Here is a 23,522-nt window from a genome sequence, read left to right as displayed (position 1 = left end):
GTTACGGCAAAAGAACCTGGCTCTGATACCATGTAGTTTTTGAGAAAAGGATTATGCCCTTCTTAATTTCATTGATAGACCAAATAGGTCTTATATAGGAGAAAAAGATTGCATACAAAAAATCAGATCCTAGAAAATAGGATCTGATTACTAATAATTAGATCCTAGAAAATAGGATCTGATTGCTAAAAATAAGGAAACTAATTCCTAATTACAGCTATACAATCGTGACTAATTATTTACATATCTTTGACTTTTCTACAATTAGAAAGTCAGTTTCTCCGTATGTTGTATGCAGAAAAGAAGAACTAAATAAATCTCTGGAGTTTCCCATAGGATTTTGAAAAGGAAAAAAAACCAAGTATTCACTTAATTGTTAGGATTCTAGAACAACAGAAAGGTTAGAAAAATTTGTTTGGGCCGGACAAGGATCCCGCAGTTTCATATAAGTTTTCTTCGATCCTTAATTTTCAGTATTTCTCTCTAGTTCTCTTAAAAGAAAAGTACAAATTTTATCGTTTTGAATGTTTTAAGGAGTTCTTCGATGGAATTTTATAATTTAATTTCAAACAGTTAGTTAAATTTATGCAATGCCTATCGAGAAGAATTAGATGTACGTAAAGATAGTCTTTTCAATACCTGGCTTCTTTATAATGAATTATTAGAAACAATATATTACTCTATCGATAATGACGTATAAATTTCAAGTAGATAGGTAAGTTTATACAAAAACGAAGTATTTTGTAGCACGTATTAAAAAATTGATTATAGCATGTATTAAATCATCAAAGCACTTTGCAGCAATTCCCATTAGATCTATTAAGTTTCAGATGAGTTTTTGAAAGTATATAGTTCATACGGAGGAACCAGTCTTTACACTGTGAAGAGGGAGGCCTGGCCTGGTCCAGTTACTTCTCTGCTTCCGGAAAGGGATGACATTTGCACTTTTCCTCGGAGAATAAGTACTTTGAAAATTATATCTGAAGTTTATTATGGATTTATATAAAATTATTTGAAAAAAAATATATCTTATTTGTAAAATAAAATTAACTACGGTAGAAGCTTATTTCGTGAAAATGGAAACTATATTAGCGAATTTAAATTTCCGGAGTATGGAATTAAATAAACCTCCGGAGTATGGAATTAAATTTCCTAAAGGATTTTGAAAAGGAAAAAAACGAAGTATTCACTTAATTGTTAGGATTCTGGAACAGTAGAAAGGTTAAAAAATTCATCTGAGCCAGAGAAGGATCCCGTAGATTCATATGAGTTTTCTTCGATCCTTAATTTCAGTATTTCTCTTAAGTTTTCTCTTAAAAGAAAAGTACAAATTTTATCGTTTGGAATGTTTTAATGAGTTCTTCAATAGAATTGTATAATTTAGTTTCAAGTATATAGTTAAATTTATACAATGTCTATAGGGAAGAATTAAATGTAGTAGGTAAAGATAGTCTTTTCAATAGTTGGCCTCTTTATTATGAATTATTAGAAATAATGTTTTAGTCCATCAATAATGATGTATAAATTTCAAGTCGATAGATAAATTTATACAAAAATGAAGTAATTTGTAGCACGTATAAAAAATTTGATTATAGCATGTATTTAATCATCAAAGAACTTTGCATCAATTACCATTAGATCTATTAAATTTCAGATGACTTTTTAAAAGTATATAGTTCATACAGAGAAACTAGTCTTTACACTGTGAAGAGGGAAGCCTGGCCTAGTCCAGTAACTTCTCTATTTCCGGAAAGGGAGGACATTAGCACTATTCCTATGAGAACAAGTACTTGGAAAATTATATCTCAAGTTTATTATGAATCCCTATAAATTATTTGAAAAAAATAGATCTTATCCATAAAAAATTAAGTACGACAGAAGCTTATTTAGCTAGAGTGGAAACTATATTAACGAATTTAGATTTTAATAAAAATAATACAGAAAAGAATAGAGAAAGTAATGATATAAATGAATTATGCACTTATATGAAAAATTAATTTTAGGAGATAAAAATAAAATTAGAAAGTTAGTTTCTCCGTATGTTGTATGCACAAAAGAAGAATTAAATAAACATCAGGAGTGTAGAATGTAATTTCCCAAAGGATTTTTAAAAGAAAAATGAAGTATTTACTTAATTGTTCGGATTCTAGAGCAGCAGAAAGGTTAATAAATTCATCTGAGCCAGAGAAGGATCCCGTAGTTTCATGAGTTTTCTCCATCCTTAATTTCAATATCTCTTTAGTTCTTTTAAAAAATATTACAAATTTTATCGGTTTGAATGTGGGACACTATAGTTCTTATTGATGGAAATTGGAGAGTGATAGTTTGTGCCTATTGGTTTTTATGCCTCCATATAAGGTTTGTTGTTAGTTTGCTGTAGATCATTACTTTTACATTAGTGTGTTTGATTTGGTCTTGATTTACGTAACATGTCTCACTGAATAATTGTTGTAAGAAGGTGGTGGTTTTGGTTTCTATCTCGAGTATGCAATATTCTTTTGTTTGTTCAATGGTTTCATACTACTTTTGTGTTTTTGAGATCTCTGTTTTAAATCCCAGGCTTTTGATGTTTTGAGGAATTGCTGCTCTTTTAAGATTATTATGGCTCAATGAAATGGAGATAATCTAGAATTCCCGAGAGATGGTTTTACGTGAACTATATGGAAAGTTTTCAAACTATTTTCTATTGAAGGAGTTGCACAGTTAGGAGTCTTACATGGGATAGCAAGGATTCAAGAGACTGTCATTGTTGCTGGATTTATCTGATTTTCTTGGAATGGGGTTTCTCGGAAAGGGGTTCTGATTTCTATTTGCTATATTGGCCTTTAAAGTTTTGAACATGTTAATGTATATTTGTGCTTTGCATGATAAATTGTCAATTGGCTAGAGTATGGAAAATTGAAATTCATTGTTTGATGCTTAGTTTTCTCTAGAGGGCTTTCATATCACCACATAAAGTGCCCTTTGCTCTTATTTTTGGTTTGATCTAGTTTGACAAGTAAGACTGAAATTATTGGTTGTTTCAAATTGCCTTTGGTCAGACTTTGGAGTCTCTTAACTGTGGAAATCGATATCTTTCAATGTTGGGCTGTGTGTACTTGGTACTTGGTTTTCCTAAGAGGGGTTTCCATGTGGCCACACAAAAAATGCTTTGTTTTGTGGAAATTGCTTTCTTTCAGAATTTGATGGTTCTTACTGTGGAAACAAGTATCTTTCAAAGGGGGATGTTATTCATACCAGACAAGACAAAGCATGATTTTTCTGTAATATGTTTTGATCAGTTTATTGTTGATGTTTCCAAAGGTTATTCTTTTAAAGGGGACTCTGTTGAGCACCAGATGAGAATATCCTCCCAATCTGGTTTATTCTATGTATTGCCGCCATTTTCATACATCAACTTGCAGTTATCTTTGGCTGCTAAATTGGGGGTTTCTTACCTTTAGAAAGAGGGTTTCATGTCAATGCAATAGCATGATTTCACTATTGTTTTCAAAAGTTCCATGTATCATTTGTACTCCTTTATTGTTTGTACTCCTGGTCTGTAGTTATCAATGATTCATAATTTTGAATAGACACTGACAATATAATTATTGACAAGCATTAATCAATTATGTTTGATTCTGCCTTTTCTATTATATGATCTAGATATTTGTTTGTGTTTCTGCAAATTTGCTGGTTGAACGTTATGGTTTTTATTAATTTATTTTTTGAAAGTAGTCTGGCCACTCAGTTTGTTCGTAGAAATTGGAACTTGGCATATATATCTATTTTCACATATGAGATTTGATTAAATATCTTTTAACCTAGTGTCCAGAATTGATAGAACTTAAGAGGGGGCTTCTTCTAACCTCACAAAATATGGTCTCACTGTAACCTTTTTTTGTCATGTGATCTATTATGGCAACTAAAGCAGCAATTAGTGTTATGTCGAAATTGTCTTCCATCAAAATTTGGGGGGTTTTTATCTATGGCAATGAGTGTCTGTTGGCGGTACTGTAATTCATCATGGACAAAGCATGAATTCCCCGTAATATGTTTTTGATGTATTTTTTTGTACAACAAGATTTAACTATGATGTTTTCTAAAGATCAATTTATTATTTGTACTCCTGATTTGTAATTATGAATGGTTAAGTTCTTTGAAACTGTCACTAAACATTGTTATCTATAGGCATCAATGACTTGTCTTTGATAGTGCTCTTATTATTGTATGAATAAGATACTTGTTTGTGTTTGTGAAGGATTTGCTGGTTGATGTTTTGGCTTTAGTTGGATTTGCTATGGAAGGTAATCTTTCCATTTAGTTAGTTTGCAGAAATTAGTACTGGTATTCTGATAGATATTTACAGATTTGATTTGATTAGATTAATAATGTTTTAACCGAGTTCTCTTAACTGATAGAGCTTGTTAGGTAACTTACATGAGGGAGGGTGGATTCGAGATATTTGTTTTTGTTTTATTTTATTTTATTTTTTTGAAAAAAAAATGTGATGATCAAAACTAGAAACTCTTAATGAAAATTAAACATTAACTTATGACAGTTAAGGCAGAAAACAATGTTTTGTTGAAATTGCCTTCTTTTAGAATTTGATGTTTCTTACTATTGAGACAGGTATCTTTCAAACGGGGATTTTATTCATAACCAGACAAGAAAAAGCATGATTTTCTTATAATCTGTTTTTGATCAGTTTATTGCTGCCATTTCCAAAGGTTATTCTTTCAAAGGGGACTCTGTCTAGCTACGGACGAAGCATGTCCTCCCAATTTGGTTTTGATCTATGTATTGCCGCTATTTTCATACATCAGCTTGCAGTTATCATTGTGGCAAAAGTTGGCTGATAAATCAAGGGTTTCTTACCTTTAGATAGGTGTTTCATGTCAATGCAGTAGCATGATTTCACTATTGTTTTCTTAAGTTCTAATTTTTGTTTGTACTCCTGCTTTGTAGTTAGCAATGGTTCATTATTTTCTATTATGATCTAGATATTATTGACAAACATTAATCTATTATGTTTGATTCTTCTTTTTCTTTTATACGATCTAGATATTTGTTTTTGTTTGTGGAGAATTTGCTGGTTGATGTTATGGTTTTTATTAAATTTCTTTTGAAAGTAGTCTGGCCATTCAATTTTCTTGCTGAATTTGGGTTTTTATATATTTATAGAGTTTCACAGATGACATTTGATTAAAAATCTTTTAACGCTGTGTGCCAAACTGATGGAACTTGTTAGGTGTTGCACTGCATTGGGAAACATGCATCAGGTCATGGATTCTATATGCTTTCAGTTGGTGTCCATTACTGAGAGTAATTTCTAATTGGATCGTTTTTGTAGTCTATTTTTGAAGTACTTCTTATTTGAGCTAGATTTGATTCATGTTTGATATATTAGCTTATTTGGACATGTCCGCATGGTAACTGGGTTTTATTAGGTTTTGTTTGATAAATTAACAGCTCGTTAAATCATGGGGAATGTGAAATTCATCATATGCTTGGTGCTTAATATTTTCGAAAGGGGATTTCATGTCTATAAAAAAATAAATAAATAAATAATGCCGTTGCTTGTTGTTTTTGTATGTTTTCTTGTTGTTTTCTGAAATCAGTTCGTATAATTTTTATTTTTTTAGAACTTTGGGCTTTTTCTTTGGTACTTAGTATCTTTATTAATATCTGTCAGAGGGTTTTTTTCATTTCAGCAGATAAACTGTTCAATTAATGTTGTTCTCTGTTTGGATCTTAGGATTTGCTAGCTCTTAGCATTGATGAGAATTTTTTATCACCAATTCGAACTTGCACTGTAAACTGTATTGGCTGTTTTGTGTTTGCCATTTTTTTTTCAACTTCAAGTTTGTAGTTACTGGGTTGTTTAGCATGTGGTGTTTAGGAATTTTTTTTGTTTCAAAAAGGTATTTTTGACCTTGTTTAGCTGTATTTCTAAATGGAAGTTGTTTTTTTTTTTCTAAAAATAAGCATCTCATAGCATGCTATCTGATTTGATAATTCTTGTGTTCAACTCTCTGTTGTTATCAACAAGGAAGATGTGTGTTTATGCACTCTCACATAGTTTTGAATTTCTTATCTCCTGTGAGGGATTTGAGGTCACTAATTAAAAAATAATCTAACTGCAAGTATGTTTAGCTATTTATCAGTGCTAATTATTTACCATAATTATGTAGTCCATTGAGTTAGAGGTCGGTTTGCAAAATTTGTGCTTATGTCACTTTCTTCAAAAAATGGGTCTTGGTTCTCTAAATAGAACATTGTTCCATCACATATGGCTTTTTTCTGTGTGGATGTACTTGTTGGCTTTGATTTTAGATGCCCAAGAACATTGGTTCGTGTTGTGGTTGGATTGATATTATTGTTTTTTATAATCGATTAGCTTTAATTATGGTTTACCTTCTTAATACCTTAGCATATCTATCCCTAGTGCACCTTACTCTCAAACCAGGTTGGTGCTTAACTATCGAGCTTAGTAGGATACCAGCTTGGGCAATTGCCTAAGTGCAATATGTATGAGCTAATGGGTACAAGAAGACTGCCACACACTATTTGTTGAGTGGTAGCTAGTTTGCTGAAATATAAGATTAGAGAAGCTAATGTAAGTGTAAGCTGCTGCACCAAATGAAATAAGAGCGTATAACTTATTAGGTATAGTAGTAGATACAGTAATCTATAGAGGCTACTGAATTCCTAAAGCCTATAAGAAAATTACTAGGTTTAATTAGGGTTTTCTTTAAGTTTTTCCACTAAAACCTACCAAAAAAACACCTCTAAGTGGTATAACGATTCACGACTACTATGCCTTACTTTCTTCGCCTTTTAAAAAAAAGGTTACAGATCCATGGAGAGTTTCTCTGTATGGCAAGTACAAACTCTTATCCCTAGGATGTCCTGTCTGGATAAGGTCCAGAAATCATGGGTTGTTGTTGTCAAGCGGCAATGAGTGTTAAAAGTAGCTTTTGAGGTTTCTCTTAGTGACATGGACATGGCAAAACCATTGCGTACTCTGACCTGAGTGCTACGAAAGGGCCATCGTCTTCCAACTAATGAATCTCTTAGATTTTGTATTTTGAATCTCAGGTTGGTTGTTACCAATAAAACATATATAAGCCAGTGGAACTTTAGCAGAGTTTCTCATTAATATATCAATATGTTACAACAGGAATTCCATATCGGTCAAAAATCATCTCTTTATTGCTTTTTCTGGATTAAGAAATTAGGTCCTTATCGTGGAGGTCAATTACTGGTGCTTGGACAAGTTTGTAGATGGGTTCTTTATATTAATTCTTCCCTTCATTGATTTCTGTTGATTATGTCTTTTCTTCTGGATGGTGTTGAATTTGATTGCACTTCCCTTATTTGGTTTAGTAGTCTTTTTACCCATGTGTGTAACTAACTGATAGTCTTTGCAAAACTTATGCAAAGTATCTCTTGGATTCCAGAGTCGTGGTGATTTGGTTTTTAGAATATTATAATGCTTGGTGCTTGCATTGCTTGATGTGGTCATGTTATTATCCACCACAACCTGTTTTTTGTTTTGATCTGTTGTGTTAGTATTTTTGAACCCTAGGTTTGATTTAGAAATGAGGCAGAATCAGTTTGTCGGGTTTTCTCCCTTTCATGATTTTAGAAATTTTATATTTGGAAATTAGTATTTTTGAAGGAAGGTTTGTTAAAGTAGTATCATCCAAAGGAGGTTTTCTTATTACTAGGCTAAACATGAGTTCATCCCAGTACTTTTTGAACTTCCGGGTTTTGTTTAGGTTAGAGGTAGGGGCAATAGGTTGCAGAATTTCAGTGTTTTATCTTATCTTGAAAGCAGTTTGGAATTAGTAATCAAAATATGATTTCAGATTTAACGCCAAGTTATTTTTTAATTTTGATTTATGTATTATTTATGTTTTTGAACTCTGGGTCCTTAGTTATATCAATAAAAAGGCACAATTAAGTGGCAGTATTTATGTTTTGTTTGAGAATTTCATATTATACAGAAGGAAGAATATGATAGGAGGCAGAGGTTGGTTTGTGAAGCTTGTTCTCTATTTGCTATCATGGATTTCATATTTGTTGATGTGCTTCTAATAATTGGGTTTGGATACCTGTTATGGTCTTGGGGCTAGAAATCATCCTTCTACTCTTAATTCTCATCATGTATTCTAATAATCTCTCGTCTTCAAATGGGTTTGCATGTTCTAAGCTACCCTTTTTTTTTATATATATATTTTTATTTCACAGATGTTACTTGGACAGATTCCTGCTTCAAATTACTTGTATCCTATCTTCAAAGTATGTGTTTAATCAAATCACAAATTCTATCTTCAAAGCATTGTTAACAATGACTAGTTGAAGTAGATGGTTGTGCAAGGGTTTTATTTTTATTTTTTTAATTCCCATTAATTGCTTTATTATTATTATTTTATTCCTTTAATCATCAATTGCTTGATTTATCTTGTGGGATATTCAGTTGGATGCAGTTAACATAGTTGATATCATAGTTTTGATTGATGATATTGATTTGATCAATTGCAGCCTGTGCTCATTGTTCTTAAATGATTTTTGTAGCTTCTATTGGAGGTTTGGGGTTATATATTTCCAGGATGATATTTTGATACAAAAAGGTGTCTAAAACCATATATTTGTTTGATCTATTTGATATAATTCATTTTTATGATCTGGTTCTACCGATGATGAAGACTTGGGACAAGTGATTTTTTTTCAAGTGCATTGACAATTAATTACGGGATTGGAATAACTTTTACAGAATTGTTGATATCGTTATTGATTCTTGCATCTTCCAATTTTATGATATATTGCATGATAGATACAATTTAGAACAACCATTTCTGAAGATGGAGACAACAGCCTCAAGTGATTTGTGTTTCAGATTAGAGCAAGTCTTTGTGGAAAGTGAAAAAAACCCAACCTGATCCAATACCAACTAATGCATTTTTCAACTGTAAAGATCACAATGATTTTAACTAATGCATGTTTCAATTCTAAAGATCACAATGATTTTATGACAAGTGAAAGAAAAAATATTAATATAGAGAATGACATTTCTTCTGTGTAACTTACATTAATAGGACCCACAGGCGATCTACATCTGACAACCAAGAAGAACGAATCAATTTTAATTTCAAATGATGCCAGTCAGGAGGAGGAAGTGTTACTCATATTGATTAGTCAATAAAGGAGGGGCTGAGCTCATATTTTGATATAAAGTATATCAATAGCTTATCTCCCACCAAATATTTCAATGGAAAGAATTTTTTTAAAATCAAATTTGATGCTTTGTGATTTTATTGGATTTAAATGGTATAATGGGGAAAAAATTAAAATATTTTAATTTTAATTTTTAATTTTTATTAATATTAATGAATTTAAAATATTTGACATGTAATCATATTTTAATTTAACTTTTCAAATGTGTTGAGGTGGAACCGAGAGGAGGGCATATATATATATATATATATATATATATTTGTTTTTCAAAATAATATTTTTAGAAATAAGATATATATTAAATTTATAAAATTATATCATTAGATGATAGACCGGCTTTTGATATGGCAACTGTATAATTTTTTTAAAAAAATCATGAAAATCACAAGAAAATATATTGAAAAACCACGCGATAAAATATTTGCTATGTCATCATATTTTAATTTATTTTTCAAATATACCGAGGATATTATTAGATGGCATATTGGCTTTTTATATGCCAACGTTTAAATATAATATTTTTAAAATAAATCATGAAAATCACAAGAAAATTTACAAAAAAAAACATGCAATAAAAATATTTGCTATGTCATCATATTTTAATTTATTTTTCAAATATGCTAAGATGACACTAGAGGAGGGCATATTTTAAATTTTAAAAAATATTTATACCATTTAAATCCAATAAAATCACAAAGCATCAAATTTTTAATTTTTTTTTAAAAAAAAATCTTTCCATTGAAATATTTGGTGGGAGATAAAATATACATTTGATATTAATTATAAAAATTTAAAATATATTTTTAAACATTTAAAAAACAATTGTTTTGATATATTTATATATATATATATATATATGCCTTTGGTTTTGTTGTGTGGTTATTTCCGCAAATTTTCTTGTCATTTTCATGATTTTTTTTAAATTTTTTTAAAATACAATTAAAAGTTGGTCTGTGTAACGATTTACTTTTTAAATTTAAAAATATATTTTTAAATATTTAAAAAACTGTTATTTTGAAGAAAAAAAATCTATGACTCCACCGATGCCACCTCATTATATTTGAAAAATATAATTAAAATATGATGACATGGAAAGTATTTTATTGCGTGTTTTTTCGCCATTTTTTCTTGTCATTTTCAAGTTTTTAAAAAATTATATTTAAAAGTTAAAAAAGCTGCCATCATGTATTTTTATACATTTAAATTATATATTTTTGAACATTTAAAAACTGTTATTATGAAAAAAATAAAAACAAAACATATATACATACCCCTCCCGTGTGCCAGCTCATCATATTTGAAAAATAAAATTTAAATATGATCACATGACAAATGTTTTAAAAATCGTTAATCTTAATAAAAATTATAAATTTAAAATTTTAAAATAAAAATAAAAATATTTTAAGTTTTTTTCCTATTATACCCTTTAAATCCAATAAAATCAGAAAACATAAAATTAAAAAAAAATTAAAATAAAAAATTCTTTATCTTGAAATATTTAGCTGGAGATGAAAAAAAAGCTATTTGATAGTAATTTTTTTCCAATATTAAATTGGAGACAAAATTATATTTATTTAAATAATTAAGTTTTAATTATTAATATTAATAAAAACTAAATATTTTAAAATTAAAAATGCTTCTTTTCAAAAAATAATAGCAAATATTTATTATTAAATAATTTAAATTTTTACATCAAAAGCTTTTTAACTTTTTATATATTTGGCATATTACGTTAGGGTATTTTAGAAAAAAATTGATAATATAAGATTATTAGCTAAACAAACATGATAATCTTACTTTCCAACCGCGTATAGTACTTTTTTTTTTTTTTTGATAAAGTGGATAAACCACAATTGCATTAAAAAGAGAGGAAAACAGTACAAAGAAAACAAAACCGTATAATGCTTTGTTGCTAATAAAATAAAACTTGTTTATATGAAGAAATTAAAAAAATATTAATTTTTTAAATATTTGAAAATTAAAAATGTGCCTTTTTTAAGAAAATAATAGCAAATATTTAAAGTTGCTTACAAGAAAGGAATAAAAATAAAATAAAATTCTTAGGATCAAAGTAATAACTACCCCAAATACAATATCATTTTAGCTTAAAATTTTATTATATATTTTTAATTTGACAAAAAGAAATGCATGTCATATTGTGATTTAAAAATAAATAAATAAATAAATAAAAATAATGATCACGACTTCATTAATTTACAACACAGGCTACACATTCTCATCTTTAATTAATGGCCTTCTTTAAGTGGCTTCACAATGAGAATGAGTCATTTTACATGGTGTGCAACATAATCACTTACGGTTCCCAAAAATGTCCAATGTCAATGTATGAAAAACTTCGATGAGAAGCAGCCCAATGTTTATGTTGTTCTTAGGTGGTATTAATGGCCAGCACACCAAAGAGCCAAAGATGGGGTTATTTATGTCCACCTGAAAAATGACAAGCAAAAGGTCATTGAAAATTTGTAAATTAAAGAGACCAAGTACCCTTTTTTTTTAGTTTGCACACAAGCTATCCAAAATCAATCCATTGAATGTATAGAATATGGAAATTTTCAGCAGAGAATATTGATGAAGTAAACCATAGAGACTGTATTGAGTATTTTGATGAAGAATAGTTTTTCTTTTCTTAACTAATAAAGAGTGATAACATGTAGAAGCATGGGGAAAATCATCAAGTTTGTGCACAGGAAGGCTGTCACTTAAACGTAAAAACATTTGTCAGTATGAACAATACCAATTATCAATTGCAACTCTTTTTATGCTTAGTTAATTTCAAATAAATTGTGAATGATACAACATACCCAAGGGCTAGAGTGTGATCCTGGTCTTTGCTGCCGCGCATTTGGATCCTACTGTTTATGAGAATCCTCAGAAGTTTGATCCTTGGAGATGGCAAGTAAGTGATTAGCATTGTTGATATGAAAGCCATCTTTTAATCATATCCAGGCTCTCCCTTGGTTTGTACTCTGGACCTGCATGACCAGCACCCTGCATAAATAAATACAAACAACCACCTCTGCATTAGCATCTATTTTGTTTTTCCTTTTTTACTACTCCAAAGTTCTTATTGTCAAAATTTTATTGTATGTCATACCTTTATAGAAGCAAATGTAAGATTGAAATCTGAAGAATTTTAATCCAAACAACATCAGTCTACAAATGCAGATACGTGCATGATCAATAAAACTATTACTAGTCTTATTAATTCCTATCGAACTCACCCTGCAACTTGCCCGCAGGAAAACCAAGATCTCCCAGTCATCGATAATGGAGTAGTTCAAAGATCTTATCCATGTCTGGGTTCCAATATGCGGTACCAACAGATCATGGTCACCACTTTTATTAATCAGAATACATGGTGTTAGTAATTGCAGTATGAAGATTCATCAAAAAGAAACACGTAATGGGTTCACTACAAGCTCTAGCTTCACCTGTAAACAAGAGCTCGATAACCTTGGCTTGTGAGCTTATGCTGGTATTTTACACTGCTTGGAAGATCATAGGTATACTGCAAATAATCATTGCATCTGATCCATTCTGGCACAGTCCCCTGCTTAATATAAATGACAAGTGAGCAACATATATCAGAAATGATACACATATCAGATTTCCTGAATGTACCTTCCCGATGTGAAGAGCATCTCTCACGGCATCGGTGTTTGCCCAAATATAGGACAAATAGTAAGCATAAGACTGAAATCAGAATTATGATCAGTTAGTTTCTTTACAAGAGAATATCTGTTCTCACACAACACAGAGAATTCTCTAAAACACTAAAATTTCAATAATTAAGTAGATGTTAAAGCATGAAAGATCTCAAGAGCATGGAAACTCACTCTGCATTTAAGAGGGGGAGCAGATGGTGGGGCGATAAGCTCTTCATGGTCATCCTTGAGAAATCTCCTTTCTCCGGCCAAGTTCCTTGGGTTCCGAGATGTTCGTGGAAATTTTGGCTCCAAAATATGCGGCCATGAATTTCATTAATGAACTGCAAGGTCAAGAGGTGACAACTTCAAGCTTTCATGTGGAATTATGTATAGCGTATTTAGTGAAGTATGAATAACAGAACCTTATTCACAATTCGAAGCTTCTCAGCACACAGAGTATTGATAGGACATTCATAATCCTCTCCTTCACAAGAAATAATGGTGGACTGCAAAATTAAAAATAGTTTGATGCAAGATATAATGTTTTTCCCTTCATCAAATCTTTTATATATACCGTTGACAATTGACATATATACCAGAGCAAAGCTAATTAGCATAGAACTTCATGACCTTAACACTAGAACTAGATTTTAATGTAAAAAGAGAAATGCATCACCTCAGATAACTCATCAGAAATTATTCCCATATTATGAGCATATGGGATGAGAGAATTCAGATAGATTGCTTCTCCGGTTCCTGGGTTGCCAATCAAATATCCCTGAAACAATAACATCATTATCACACTAGAAGAGGTGAATGATGTTTTGAAGGTGTACATAAACGGATGAAGGATATAGTTAGACTCTTTTAAGACTAAATTGATTATCACTACCTTGACATTCAGAGGAGGCAGAGTCCCAGATTCAATGCCTAAATATCAATAGAATCACATTTTAGATAGAACAAACAACATAAATATCAACTAGAAAAACTGGTTTGAGATGTGATGGGTTACTTTGTCAACTAGAAATACTGAAGCCTTGTGTTATGAACCAGAAACACCACCTTGTTACAACAATTATTCAGTTAGACCTGTGGTTACATAAATAAGGATCAAACAAAACACAATAACTAAAAAGACAACAATAGACCTACAGGCTATTAGTTCAATAAAAAAACACTACTGAACTTTGACCTTCTACGGGCATAAAAGAAAGTCCATCTCTTTGTATCTGCATGATTCTGTAAGTCCCACAGAAAGCACACAGCAGCAAAAAAGAAGAAAAAAAAAAGAAGCCCAAGTTATCTCACTCAATTCAGAGTAGAAATCAACTAGAAAAGACAACAAGCATAGATTAGTAGACATAACTACTGTCATGCGCCTGACCCTCACGCTCAAATTCCATCACATATGAACAGGGCTCCCATATTGACCAAAAGGGAACACCTACTTCATACCATCTCCACTAGAATTTAGGAATGAAAAAATATAAAGGATAAACTAAAGGCTATGATAAAAAAATTAAAAAACAAAAAATAAAAAATAAAGATACTGCTCAAATCATCATCAACTGAAAAAATACCATATTGCCAATAAATCCAGATTAATTACCCAACGATTGGTGCACTTTGCAGCAGTCTGACCATCATTCCATCTAAATCATTCCTGAAGCAACAGCATAGAAAACAACAGCAAATGTATCAAAATAAAAAAGACAGCAAGTGTGGTGAGAGCAGATTTAGGGTAGTCATAGAAAACCCCTTTTGCAGACACTCACAGAGAAAAGTTCTACAAGACAACTTTCTGCCACATGCTTACTATAAACCTGAAGTTCAAAAACAACACCAAAAAGACAACATACCAGTCGCTTGCAGTAAAAATATATTTCTGACAATATGAAATCCACTTCAAGAGATAAGGAACTCCATACTCTCACAGAACACAAACAGTTTCCTTCAGATTCTTCCCTATAAGAAGATCCTTCAAATAACATTCCCAGGGTGAGTAATGATTTCCCATTGATTACCACTCTTCCTAATTGAGGCAAACAAGTTTATAAAGCAAACAAAATTTTCACCAACAAAGATGTCAATAGAGATGTTTTACTGTTGCACTAGACAACTCACTTGTCTGCAACCCACATGACCTACCGACATGACACAGCAAAACAAGTTACAAATCAGAAAAATTTCAAATGCACCAACAGACAAAATAAACACATCATTTTATATTAAGTTCATAGTAGTACAGGAATCCCTTCCATCTTTAGATCATCCCCAAAGAAACACCCTACAAAGAAGCAAAGGCGATAGTTCAAATCATAGATATTGACCCAAATACAGCACCAACCTAGAGACTATTAACCAATTAAGCACACTAGAGCAAAAATGACTATTAATCAAACCAAATAAGAGATGTAAACTAATTCATAAATCCTTACAAAATAGTCCAACACCATCCATGACTTTCTCCATTGCCATTTCATACAACAGATCCAAAGAACCTCTTTAGAATCCAAATAAACTATATATATATATATATATATAAGCCTCCTTAGAGATCATTAGATCAACATCTAACCACTCATCAAAATCCCAATCCCACCTGTTCTCTTTTTTTCACTTTTCATCTTTTCTACAAAAAATTCTACAAATGTCAATTCTCTCTTTTATACTTCTCATCTGTTCTGCAGAAATTCTACAAATGTCCATCTACAGAGGAAGTATTATATATATATATATATCTTATTTAATTTATGTTTCAAATTAATGATGAGATCTAAACAGAAAATTCAACAACAAAGAGAACACCTAACAAGCCCATTCTCATTACACCAAAACCCACCTCCATATCCATATCCATATCCATATCCATATCCACCACCACCACCACCATCATCATCATCCTCCACAAACACTTTACAACTCCCTGAACACCTCCCACACAACACAAACCTCACTTTTCATCCAAACTTTCCATGGCCGTCTTTTCACTTTTCATCCAAACACTCATCCCCTCCACAACATGTCACTTTTCATCCAAACACTCATCCAACACATCATCATCATCCGCATCACTAACACATTAACTCAATAAATCCCAAAAATCCAAGGAACAAATAATGGAAAAGAAAACCTACAAACCATGGAAACTCAAAGACTTTGATCACCTTCACAAAAGAACTAATTGATCATCACCAACACTCACACAAGGCTCCAACCCCCGCCCACTCGATGATCATCGTCTCGGTCTTAACCACGGTGGACCTCACGGACATCACCCACACTGCATTCCTCACCGACAGGGACGGAACCAGGACTTAAAGATGGGGGGGGCTGAGGACAAAGTGTCAAAAAATATATTTCAATCAACATAACAATTGTATTCGATACAAAATAGTGTGATATTGTGACATTTAATTAAAACAATTACAAAAAAAGCATAAAACGTTTATCTATGCACACTCGAGCTAGAACTGCCATCTGTGCGACGCATGCTACTTAAAGGAGGTAACTGAATACGGCGAGTTTGCATTTTTTGAAAACATTGTAGGATTGCCTCATTGTCAATAGTTGCAAAAACCTCTTTCTCAATATAAACAATCATGCTATCATTCATCCACTGCCTCCCATTTTGTTGCGCAAGTCAGATTTCACAATATTCATCGCCGAAAAATGCCCTCTCAACACTAGTCGTCAGAATCGGCAAAAACCAATGCCAGCTCAATAAGACGATAAACGAGGGGAAAAATAGTACATTTGCCGGTATCAACCATCTTTATAGCAAAACCTCCCAAGTCCCCGATATTTGCAAAATCATCATCATATCGCACATCATAAATGAAAGTAGCAAGTTGATCCTCAAGCATCATACGTTCAGTCCCTGAGAAGTCTTCAGGGTACAACTCTGCAAGACGGAGTAGCTTATGGATGTTGAATTTAGAAAATGAGTCCCTAGGATCAAGGCATGATACCAAAAGGAGTAACTCCGTGCTAGCTTCAGGAAAGCGGTTGAACATTTTCTTGAGAAATCAAATCAATAACCTAATATTGAAATAATGATAAAATAGAGAGAATATTAATAAAAAAATAATAAATTAATGAGATTTATAAAACTATAATAAATACAAAAAATAATTACCTCACAAAAAATCTCTACACGATAATGGTGAAAATGAGTAATGAATTGTCCTTCCCGCCTAGAACGACCACGAATTGGCATATTATCCTCCATATTAGGCACATCAATTGAGTTACCCTTACAAAAAGAGGTAACTTCTCCCAAAAACTCCTCCCATCCTGTCTCCCTAAAATGTTGAAGACGAGCTTTCACCGCTTCAATCAATCGCATGGCTTGAACAATATTTTGGTCTTTTTGTTGTAATGCAAGTGACAACTCATTTGTCATCCCCAATAAACGTCTCATCAAGTACATCACAAATACAAACTGGTAATTCTCCATTTTATCAATCAAACTTGCCACTATGCCTCTATTATTACTAGAAGCCCCATCATCATGGACATTTTGGAGTACCTCTAAAATTGAGGTCCACATAGAAATTAGCCGGAGAATTGTAGTGTAATGCGATCCCCAACGAGTATCCCCGGGTCGTGCTAAACTGGATTCTTGATTTTTTCCTTTACCACTGACTATCTCCACCTTCTCCAATTGCTCAACCAATCTATCATGATGATGTTGCCGAAGTTGATCTCTCCTTTTACATGACGCTCCGGTGGCATTAACAATCATATTAACATATTGGAAAAAATCACTCACAATTCGATTCTCTTTAGCAACCGCAACAACCACTAATTGTAGTTGGTGAGAAAAACAATGTACATATCTTGCATATGGATTTTCTTTTAAAATAAGTGCTTTCAAACCATTGAATTCACCTCGCATATTTCAAGCCTCATCATATCCTTGCCCTCTTAACCTCGAAAGAGACAACTTGTGTTTAGCAAATAAACAATCAATGGCATTCTTTAAAGAAATCGCAGAGGTATCAGGCACATGAACCAATGCAAGGAATCGCTCTATCACATGTCCATTCTTATTCACATATCGTAAAAACAACTCCCATTTGTTGCTTTTATTGAAGCATCTCGAGCTTCATCAACCATAAGAGAAAAATAATTATCCCCAATATCATCAACAATAACACGTGTAATCTCCGTTGCACAAGCATTTGCCAACTCCTTTTGAATTTTTGGGGAAGTCAATTGATTGTTTCCAGGGGCATTTTGATTGACTGTCTTCCAAACTTCTTCATTTCGTAGGCTATACCAATCAAGCAACTCAAGAAAATTGCCTTTGTTTAGTGAATTTGAAGACTCATCATTTCCACGGAAAGGTAAACCTTGCTTCAAGAGAAAACGAGTCACATCTAAAATTGCCGTCAAACGAATATGATATGCAACCTCCATCTCATGTGAATGTGTAGCCAACAAGTGTGATACACTTTGTCTTTGACTTTGGAACCCTTGAAATTTTACTCTTGCATCATTATGCATACTATTTACGGCACCAATATGTTCTACGAATTTTTCCAATGCTTTTTTCCAATTATTGAATCCCATTTTGGTGAATGCATCTTCTCCCATTCGGCTTCCTCTACTTGTCTTGAAAAGATAACACCAAAAACAAAATGTCGCATCTTTTGTCATACTATACTCCAACCATGGATGTTGTTTAAACCAAGCATCTTGAAAACTTCTCTTTTGTTTGCCATAATCTTTTTGTGGAAAATTGTGGCCAATTGGTTGACATGGGCCTCTAGTCAAATACTCTCTTCTAACTTGATCTCTAATCCCAATATCAAAGTCTTCAATTGATTTTCGTAATCCGGGGTCACTAACAATGTCGTTGAAATTAAAATTTGTATTAATGTTCTCCTCGCTTGATTTAGAATCCAATGGTACTTTAGGAGTATTTGATGACTCTTCACTCCTTGGTCGTTTGATCAAAAATTTGTCCATGATCTATAAAAAAATAAGTAAAAAAACTTTAATTATAGACTATAAAAAAATAACAAGCAAAAAAGTTAATCATGACACAACTAACATCATTAGAAGAATCAAACACAAAATTGTTTGAACATGGTAATGCTAACATTCATGCATCTAAATGATTGAATATGTCTTATAAAACCAATTTTATTATGTTATTGAATCCATTTTGTTATGTGTCAATGAATATAAAACCTTTGGTAATTGGTATAACTAGTCTTATTGAAGTCTATCTTGTTTTACATTTTGCTATATAGGTTTAATCCTTTAACACTAAACATTATTTAATTATACATATATACATTATGATATATATTAATATTTGATATTCTCAACATTTTAACTCATTGAGGCATTTAATCAAACACATTGTGGGCATATTTATAAAAGTGAAGTTTAACATTCATGTTCTATTTTTTCACCTATGAATTTTATACATTCATTCATATTTCAAGGAGTAATACATTCATTCTCATGGCAATAATAAAAATAATACTAATGTAACATACTCACTATTATCTCCAAGACTCTAAGATAGTTAGACTCCAAGCAACCAATGTTCAGGATTTTGAAATCAGGAAACATAATATCAAGGAGCTATTTCAGTGTTTTGATAATGATAACTTATAGCCCATGGGCTGGCCGGCCGGCCCACAAGGCCACAACCACAACAAGGCTTTTTGCTTTAAAGTCTTAAAAAAATTAATGAAAAATTTGAAAACTGAAGTAGTAAAGTTGATAAATGGGGCCAGTTATAATTAAGTTATGGGCCCACATCACATGCCAAGCCACTCAAATCAATGACAAAGCTCAAGCCAATGAAGCCAATCAAGCCATCATCAATTCATCATTCATCTTCATCCTCAGGACCTCATCCAAGACTTCAACTTCAGTCTTCAGCCTTCAACTTCATCCTATGCTAACCGCCGCTACCGGGAGAAGGGGCTGCTGGTTGCCGCCGGCGAAACGCCGAGCTCGAGGAGCCGCAGTTGGGTTGCTCACTTTGCTCGCTGCTCGGCCACCAAGGGGGGCTGGCCGGCCTCCAAGGGGGGGCTGGTTTTTGGGTCTTCCGGCCACCAAAGAAGACCGCCGATGGCTGAGGGGGGGCTGAAGCCCCTGCTAGCCCCCCCTTAGTTCCGTCCCTGCTCGCCACCGAGCACCTCACGAGCATCACCCACTCGCAGTCCTCTCCCGAGCACCTCACGGACATCGGTGGTCCTCTCCAGCCTCACACATCACTTGTCTCTAACCCAAATAAATCCCCAAATAAATCCCATCCCCAAATAATAATAATAATAATAATAATAATAATAATAACTCAAATCCAATGAGCTTCTGAACAACTCAAACCCACTCCAAATAAATCCTCAAATTAAATCCCCATCCCCAAATAATAATAAAAATAATATAAAAAAAAAACAAGTCAAATCCACAGAACTTCATAACCCACAACTCAAACCCACTCCGAGCCCCTCATCTCCTCACAACAACACATGATCATGCACATCACTAGCACACATTAACTCAATAAATCCCCAAATAAATCCCAAATAAAAAAACACATCCAGCCACTAATAAAAAACACAACTTCAGAACCCATGAATGTAAAATTGAATTGTGCTCTCTTGCTCTCTGCCTGCCTTTTTTATAGAGAGATTGGTTGGGAACTTGGGATTGTGGGGTGCTAAATGAACGGTGGAGATTAATAATAATTGATCACAATCATTTCATTACAATTTACAAATCCAAAGGACTAATAAAAGATATAAATTTTTTATTCTTCACATTGAGCATAAACAGTAAAAGAAGCATTGTTTGAGTGCAGTGAACAACACCAAAATTTAAACACATAAAAGGACTCTCATCTCCCTCCACATCCATTAAAAACAATTTGAAGAATATATTTATATATATAGCATTCATAGTCCATAAAGCAAGATGAATATCATTACAAGCCTTTTTTACAAATAAATTTTCCAGCATATGTTTCTTGTATTCTCAGAATTTACAAGTGTTTGAGAAAGAAATCAGTGAAGTTTTCAAAATATGCAGCCAATCAACATTTCCTCTTCCAGCAATCCTTGTAAGTCAGCAGCTCTTCAATGGCATCCTATTCTTCCTGGTTCACTACATCAAAGATATCAAAACATTAAAGTTACAGCAGATATAAATTCCTGCATCAAAGAAAACTGACAGAACTAAAAGCAAACCAAAATAAATTCCTCTGCCACTAAATAACATGCAGAAAAAATAAATAAAGAATTGTAACAAGGAGAATATTTACATACCTTCACCTCCTTGACTTTTCTTTCAGAGTTCATGCTTATTTTTTTAAGGTCAAAATATCAAAATGGTCCCTCTATTTTGCGTTTTCCGTCCTTTTAGTCCATCTAATATAAAATCCTTCTTTTTAGTCCTCGTATTTTCACATTTCTGTCTTTTTGGTCCCTCTAATTGACGGATCTACCCTTTTGGTCATTCCAGCTGATGAATTGGAGGGACCAAAAAAGATAAAAATGTGTAAATACAATGACTAAAAGGGCAGATCCGTTAATTAGAGAGAGCAAAAAAATAGAAATATGCAAATAAGAGGACCAAAATGACGGATTTTATATTAGAGAGACTAAAAGGGCGGAAAACGTAAAATAGAGGGACTATTTTGATATTTATACCTTTTTTTAACGGGCCTCAAAAAATTAATTGGGAGTCTCAATAGTCCAAGAAAATTTCCAAAATGTCAACTAAAATATTCAATCCCAATAAAAGAATAAGTTTCACTCGTATTTATGGTTCCTCCCATGTATACGCGTTCAGTCCTTCCCACTTCATTTTTCTTCGACTCGGATTAAGTTATGCAAACAAAAAACTTATTAGACAATGAGGTAGCTTTCACAATGAGGTCGGTAGCTTTCACACATCCCCTAAGGTAGCCCTTTCTCCCAGAAAAATTAACAACTACACATTGACGCTGCATACTATCGAATCACTCAAGAGTAGTTTTCACACATCAAAAAAGGTAGCTCTTTCTGCCCATCGAACAGTAGCTTTCACACATCCCCTGAGGTAGCCTTTTCTCAACTTAATCATCATAAACACTATCTGATCACAAGAGCGGCTTTCACACAATAAGGGTGGTAGCTATTTCCGCTCTAAGAACAGTAGCTTTCACACTCCCTTGAGGTAGCCCTCACTCCAAGTAAATCATCAACCACACAATCCTCAAGCATAGTGTCTATTTACCTTAGAGCGGCTTTCACACTATAAGGGTGGTAGCTCTTTCCTCCCTTTAAACACTAGCTTTCACACACATGGTCAAACTAAGTCACTATTCACAAAAACTTCCTCCAAGCATCCAAATCGCTACATAGTAAAGACCGCACGCTCTAAGAGTGTTTGAAGGAGCCAAAAACAAAGTAAAACCAATGATTAACTCAAGAAAGAAATTAAAATCGACAAATGTCATTTTCCTAGACTAAGAGACTCCCTATTAATGCTATATTTGGCCCTGACAAGCGCAATCACAACAACATAATCGCTCATACAGAAGAATATAAGCCTGATCGTGGAAAACATCGCTCGAGCTAACAGGTGCGACCTCTCATCATCGCAGCTCATCCATGGGCCATCGGGGTATTTGATGTCGGCTGTGTAATGCCCTATGGAGGATTTACTTCCATGGTGGGTGACACTTCCCACCAGTTCATACAAGATTCTCTGCATAAAAAATCATAGACTAAGTTAATTGTGTCCTATTAAAGTCATCGTAATCTGTATTTAGATAAAGAAAAATATCTGCTTGCTTACTTGATGCTGTGCGGGGCTGGCGAGAAGATCATTTTCGATCTCCAAATCCGACGGGAATTTAACTGGTTTATCAAACTTAACAAATCCAGAACCAGAATTCTCAAAGCTGAAACGCATAAGATGCAATATTAAAATCCTAGGAAGCTTTTCAATCTTCGTTGATTTGCCGGCGCTGTTTTTGTCCTCATAGTCCTGCATATCGTGCATTAATTTTAAGCACAAACATCATTAAATCAGAACTCATATGCAAAGTTTTTAAGAGACGCCTACCTCAGACGATCTGTATCCTTCATTGTTTTTAATTCCAAAATGTAATCTCAGCGAGTCCTCAATGGTGTGCACACTGCTGGAAGTGATGTTAAGGTGGAGCACAAGGAACGGCTGGACAATCTCCAAAAAGGGATCTGCATTTTCAGAATCGTGTGGCATGTTCAAAGTTACTTATCAAAGAAACCCTATCTGATCGGAATCTCTGAATTAGCAATGAATCAATTATCGCATTGTAACAAATTCATTCTTTTCAAATTGGATGTTTTCTTCGCAATGCTGCGAGCAGCATCAATTAATATCAACAAACACCAATCACATGATGTTGCAATGAATCAAACCAACTCCTATAGTCAATAAATCAAACATGAAAGGGAAAGCTTATGATCATATTTGCATTGAAAAGTATCACACAAGAAAACTAAAACAAACAACAAATCATAAACAAAGTTTATGAATAGCGGTAAAAAAACATACCATTTGGTTCGACGATAGTCCTTCGTTGTCCCCAGAATATATCACTTAACTCGATGGCATGATTTCTTCTTCCAT

At 32.9% G+C, this 23,522-nt stretch overlaps 1 protein-coding gene across 1 annotated transcript; it reads right to left on the bottom strand.

The window, feature by feature from the left end:
- Nucleotides 1–22,358: 22,358 nt before the first annotated feature.
- On the bottom strand, nt 22,359–23,132 carry LOC120254364 (ubiquitin carboxyl-terminal hydrolase 24-like). Its single transcript, XM_039262474.1, has 3 exons — nt 22,974–23,132; nt 22,704–22,895; nt 22,359–22,613 (listed from the first exon to the last, which is right to left on the bottom strand). Exons 1-3 carry the CDS (start codon nt 23,130–23,132, stop codon nt 22,359–22,361), a joined length of 606 nt encoding a protein of 201 aa, XP_039118408.1.
- Nucleotides 23,133–23,522: the final 390 nt, after the last annotated feature.

This window comes from Dioscorea cayenensis, unplaced genomic scaffold (genome assembly GCF_009730915.1).
Source record: "Dioscorea cayenensis subsp. rotundata cultivar TDr96_F1 unplaced genomic scaffold, TDr96_F1_v2_PseudoChromosome.rev07_lg8_w22 25.fasta BLBR01000430.1, whole genome shotgun sequence".
In the NCBI taxonomy this organism is placed as follows: domain Eukaryota; kingdom Viridiplantae; phylum Streptophyta; class Magnoliopsida; order Dioscoreales; family Dioscoreaceae; genus Dioscorea; species Dioscorea cayenensis.
Note: the sequence above shows the minus strand (reverse complement) of the source record. Positions and strands in the feature narration are given on the sequence as shown.

What these genes read in the sequence shown, in the direction of transcription:
- LOC120254364 (XM_039262474.1), bottom strand. Translation starts at nt 23,132, where the DNA reads ATGCCACACGATTCTGAAAATGCAGATCCCTTTTTGGAGATTGTCCAG. An exon ending in AAGGATACAGATCGTCTGAG is followed by an intron (nt 22,896 to 22,973) that starts GTAGGCGTCTCT and finishes CACGATATGCAG; the next exon opens with GACTATGAGGACAAAAACAG. An exon ending in CCAGCCCCGCACAGCATCAA is followed by an intron (nt 22,614 to 22,703) that starts GTAAGCAAGCAG and finishes TTTTTTATGCAG; the next exon opens with AGAATCTTGTATGAACTGGT.